This window comes from Carlito syrichta, unplaced genomic scaffold (genome assembly GCF_000164805.1).
Source record: "Carlito syrichta isolate Samal-C Ts95f unplaced genomic scaffold, Tarsius_syrichta-2.0.1 Scaffold309725, whole genome shotgun sequence".
NCBI lineage: Eukaryota > Metazoa > Chordata > Mammalia > Primates > Tarsiidae > Carlito > Carlito syrichta.
The window spans coordinates 6275-11763 of NW_007253821.1; the positions used below are offsets into that span (position 1 = coordinate 6275).

The window sequence follows — 5489 nt, forward strand, 5'->3', positions numbered from 1 at the left end:
TATGAGGTCCAACAATTAGGTTTGCCAGTCATCCTAGTAAAAGTGCTACATACCTCATTGCTGACCTATAGTCACCTTCAAAGTACTCCCCTTGGGAAGGTATGCACCGACACCAGTGCCTATGCCACCCGACAAAGCAATTTTTTTCAACTTTTAATTTTTTTATTTTAAAGATATGGGGTACAATTCAGGATTAGGTATACAGATGTTCATTACGCAGGTACCCTTGTCGATGAGGTTTACACCCCCGTCCAGTGTGTCGATGAGGTGTGCCCCCCCAGCAGATTCCCACTATTGCCAATCCAACCCCCCCACCCTAGCAGTTTCCTGCTACTACCAATCTTTTTCTATTTTTTTCTTTTTTTTTTTTTGAGTTGGAGTCTCACTCTGTCACCCAGACTGGAGTGTTGAGTTGGAGTCTCACTCTGTCACCCAGACTGGAGTGCAGTGGCCACTCTCGGTCACCGCAGCCTCGACCTGCTGGGCTCCGGCCATCCTTCCGCCTCAGCCTTCCGAGTAGCGGAATTACAGGCATGCGCTACCACGCCCGGCTGAGTTTTTGATTTATTGTAGAGATGAGGTCTCGCTGCCCAGGCGGGTCTCGAAACCGCGGGCTCAGGCGATCCACTCACCTCAGCTTCCCAAAGGCGCAGGATTACAGGCTGATTTTACTTTTTAACACTACCTACCTCCTGGAGCCCTGCTTTTCTCAACTGGAAAATGGATGGCCGATCTTTCACCCCTTGGACTGTCAGGAGTAGAAAGTCTCTGGTTGTCGATGTCAGTTCTCTTTGCCTCCCCTATTTGACTACCGAGGAGCCTAAGGCCCAGAGAGGGCAGTGAGTGTCAACCTTAATAATGAGATTCAGATGATAAGATTAAATATTGAGTTTATTCGAGTTTGAGGGTGGCCACCAGGAAGGACACAGATACCCCCCCACCCACCCAAATTGGGGTCAGTGCTTCAGACTGGAGAGATTTGAGAATTGTTTATATAGGCAAGATCTGGGGGAGCTTAATGGAATTTCAACATTTTCCATACAAGGTCAGTGCATAGTTACAGCGATTTGCTTGGTTATAGGCAGTGTTTCTTTTCAGGAAGGGTATATTTAACATTCCACATGAAGGATGTAATAGTCAACGGGTCTTTCTTTTATCTCAGGCACCAACCAGTCTGAGCCAGGAACAAGAAAATAAGGAAGGGAATTAATTCATTTAAAACGAAAGGTCAATAAGTAAAAGGTCACGCTTGGTGGCTCAGTCTCCAAAGCCAATCTTCCTCATGGCCTAGCAACTTTCAGAGGCCCCAGATAGACAGACCGTCCACTTGTGTTGACACTAGCCAGGGGCTGGCCACAAGCCACGCCCAGCCGGGGCCAGCCCCTCCGGGCCCAGCTGCCCCCACCCCGGGGGCGGGGAGCCAGGTGCACTTCCGCGGGCCCAGGTGACCTGCATGTGGCGGGTCTGCGCGGTGCGAGACGCCCGTAGCAGCGATGACGAGCCTGACCCTTGTGTCCGCCCCCAAGATGCCGTGGCCCCCCCAGCCCCCGGTGAGTGAGAGGTCCGGTCGCGCTGGCGCCTGTCTGGTCCCCGCGCTGTCCCCCCGCCTAGTTCTTCTTTCTCGCCTTTCCAGTGCCTCCTGTCAGTTTCTCCTTCCGAGTCTGAGCCCCTTCTTCTGGGGCGCTGTCTCCCTTCACCCCTGTCTGGGGCCCTCACTTCTCTGTAGCTGCCCCTCTTGCTTTGATTGCCCTCTTTCTCGCCTGGGTCTCCGTTCCTTCTCCGGCCCTGTCCAGCCTCTACTCGGCCCTCTCTCGCCCGTCTGCCTCCCTCTCCGCTCGGTCTTTGTTTCAGTTCCTCTTTGTGTGTCTCCTGTCTCAGTCCCCTGGCTCGACCTAGTCCACAGCTCTTGCCCTGCCCTCCCTTACCCCTCAGTGGGAGAAGCTAATCCAGCCTGCCTGGCCAGAGGATCACTCCCTCACCCCAGGGCCCCATCTCCAGCCTGCAGTTGCCCTCTGGCTGGGTCCCCAGCCCCTCTGCATACCTGGCCCCCCTCCCTCGCTCTGAGTGAGAGGAGTTTGGGAGGATCAGGAAAAGGCCCGGTGCAATCTGGGAGCAGAAAATTCTGATTCTCTCCTGGACTGAGAGGAAGGGAAAGCAGATCCAGCAGAAGGGCCAATGTGGCTCTTTCCAATAGGGCGATGATAACGTCATTGTGGTTGGCAGTTGACAAAGCCACCTGCTCAGTGCCAGGACCGCGCCCTAGGTGCTCAGTAAATGCCTGAATTGCCGGGCAAGTGTAATGCACGGAGCCAGCACTGTGCACCATGCCAGGGCAAGATTGGCCTTTAACAGAATATGAGGTGCTCCTGTAAACCAGAGCTATGGGTAAGCTCCATTCAGTTCAGATGCTGAGCACTGTAGCAGGTACTGGTGACATAATGATGAACCGGGGACAGTCCCTCCTTTAGGAACTCCCAGTCGAATAGGGTTTATGTAGGACCCTCTGGGATCACAAGGAGACAGCACATCCAGAAGAATGTCTAGGGGAGTTAATTTGAAGGATGAATGGCATTGGTGAAAGCCAGTGGATGGCAAGCGAGTGAGCTCCTGGAGAGAGGGGGCCTAGCAGGTTCTGGGCAGGGGTAGAGAGTGGGCAGCAGGTGGTTGTAGTAGCTGACTGCTAGTGGTGAAGCAGCATCCCGCTTGCAGAGGGCCCTGTAAGCCTTGTTACAGAGCCCAGAGTTTATCTGGAAGGGAATGAAAAGTTGCTCAAGTGTTTAATGCAGGGAGTGACAGGATCAGATTTGCACTTCAGAAAACATACTCTCATTTCAGAGTGGAGAATGAATTGGGGGAGGGCATTAGAGAGGGCAGGGAGCCGTGGAAGCAACCAGGCAGACACAATTGGTGTGGGGGAGCTTGAAGGTGGGAGCAGAATATAAGATTGCCCTGGGTTTCTGGCTCAGACAACTGAGATGGGGAACAAGGAAAAAGGCCAGGATTGTGAAACATTTGTGACAGGATTTATGGATGAGATAGAAGGTCTAGGATTTGCAAAGGGATTGGGAGTTTTGGGGGGAAACGAGAGGGAAAAGAGGGTCATAATTAAGAAGCTGGGGGCTGGGTGGGGTGGCACATGCCTGTAATCCCAACACATTGGTAGGCCGAGGCTGGAGGGTCACTTGAGTCCAGGAGTTTGAGAAGAGCCTAAGCAACATAGCGAGACTGCGTCTCAACAACAACAACAATTTTTTAATTAGCCAGATATAGTGCTGTATACCTGTAGTCCCAGTTACAGGTGAGGCGGAAGGATTGCCTGAGCCCAGGAGGTCGGGGCTGCAGTGAGCTGTGATTGAGTCACTGTACTCCAGTCTGAGTGATAGAGTAAGACCCCAACTCACCAAAAAATAAAAATAAATAAGAGATTCAAGAACAGGGCTGAGGTCTTGATTAAGAAATGGGGCAGAGGATGTCAGGGCTATTTTTTGAAGCATCTGGAAATTAGCTTCAGAAAGGACATTTGAAATGATTGGATTCATGAGACTTTCAGAGCTGGATGGACTCAGACTTCTCTTGGTCCATTTTGCCTCCCTGTTTCCCTGGTCTTAAGCCCAGAGAAGGAAAGTGAACAGCCTCCGGCACACAGCTAAGTACTGGCACCAGTTGGGCAAGATGCCGGGAAAGGTGGGAAACCCACATCGAACAGATTCGATCTCAGCTCCAACTCCATCCCTTCCCTGCTGTGTGACTTCTCTTTGAGCTTTCCCCGCCTGTCATGGTGGGGATATTAGGAGGCTTTCAGTGGCATAGGAGTAATGAGAACATATCAGTCCATTCAAGGGTTAAGGTTTGCAAGTTCACATTTAACTGCTTCACAGAGGTGACCTCAGGGTTAACCAAACAGCCTGCCAAGGGGCCTTGAGGTTTATGGGAGACAGAAGGAGTCATATGCTCTGGGCTTATTTTTCTCAGCTCTATTGTTTGGGTTCTGTCAAGATGCAGCCTCTCCTCTGCCTTCTCCCCTCTAGCCTGCAGAACCGTCCCCTGGTAGGAGCTGTTGTCATGGAAACTCAGTTCTCCCCAGCAGTTTGGTTGCCTTTGGCTCTCTTAATTCTAGTACTTTAATCTTAGTGGTGGCTCACAGACCTGTTGAGAATGAGGTCGCACCTAAATCAGACTGAGGGACATTCTTTCTTTCTCTCTTTTTATTTTGAGTCAGTCTCACTCCGCCACCCAGGCTGGGATGCAGTGGCATGATCACAGCTCACTGCTGCCTCAACTTCTTGGCCTCGGGTGATCCTTCCACACTTTGGGTTACAACATCCACCTCAGCCTCCAGAGCTGCTGGGATTACAGGCGTGTGCCATATGCCCAGCTTATTTTTTTGAATTTTTGTAGAGACAAGGTCTTGCTATGTTGCCCAGGCTGGTCTCAGACTTCTGGGTTCAAGCACTCCTCTCCCCTCAGCCTCCCAAAGTGCTTGAGCCACCGTGCCCAGCCTGAGGGACATTCTTGAGCCCCAACCCCATCCTTGGCCCTGCAGTGACCTGTGGAGGAATTTCCAGGTTGGAAATCCAGCCTTCCCTCTAACATTGCACAGCTCTTTCCTGCAGCTGCAGCCATGACGCCCCCATCTCAGCACCTCTGTATTTAAACCATGTTTCCCTCTCTCCCCTGTGAGCTCCTTGGAGGCAGGGACTGTGTCCTATCCTTCTGCTTGGCACAAGGTTTGCATATAATAGGCCCTCCATATATTGTGCTGAATGAATGAGTCACTAAGAGAATGAAGACTGGAGGTATTTCAAGGTTGAAAATAATTTACTCAATGACTTAGAGTAGTAGAAGGGACCTGAGTTCAAATCCTGAATATCACTAGCTGTTTGAACTCAGGCAACTTATTTCATCACCTTAAACCTTAGTTTCTTTTTTCTTTTTTTTGAGTCGGAGTCTCACTCTGTCGCCCAGACTGGAGTGCAGTGGCCGCTCCCGGCCACCGCAGCCTCGACCTGCTGGGCTCCGGCGATCCTTCCTCCTCAGCCTTCCGAGTAGCCGGAATTACAGGCATGCGCTACCACGCCCAGCTGATTTTTTGATTTATTGTAGAGATGAGGTCTCGCTGCCTAGGCGGGTCTCGAACCCGTGGGCTCAGGCAATCCACTCACCTCAGCCTCCCAAAGGCATGGGATTACAGGCTGAGCCACCCAGCCCGGCTGAGATTTCACTATGTTGCTTAGGCTGTTCTCAAACTCCTGGATTCAAGTGACCCTCCAGCCTCTGCCTACCAATATGTTGGAATTACAGGCATGAGACACCCCACCCAGCCCCCAGCTTCTTAATTATGACCCTCTTTTCCCTCCTGGGCAACTTGACGAGACCTCGTCTTTACAATAAATCAAAAAATTAACCGGGCATGGTAGCACGTGCCTGTAATTCCGGCTACTCGGAAGACTGAGGCGGAAGGATCCCCGGAGCCCAGCAGGTCGAGGCTG

The 5489-nt window shown here is 51.7% G+C and overlaps 1 protein-coding gene across 1 annotated transcript in view; it reads left to right on the forward strand.

The window, feature by feature from the left end:
- Positions 1–1453: 1453 nt before the first annotated feature.
- The window catches only part of KCTD14 (potassium channel tetramerization domain containing 14), a 20116-nt gene continuing 16080 nt past the window's right edge, over positions 1454–5489 (forward strand). The window contains 2 exon segments of the mRNA XM_008067636.2: positions 1454–1474; positions 1476–1550. Of these exon segments, the coding sequence (XP_008065827.2) occupies positions 1454–1474; positions 1476–1550 (96 nt within the window).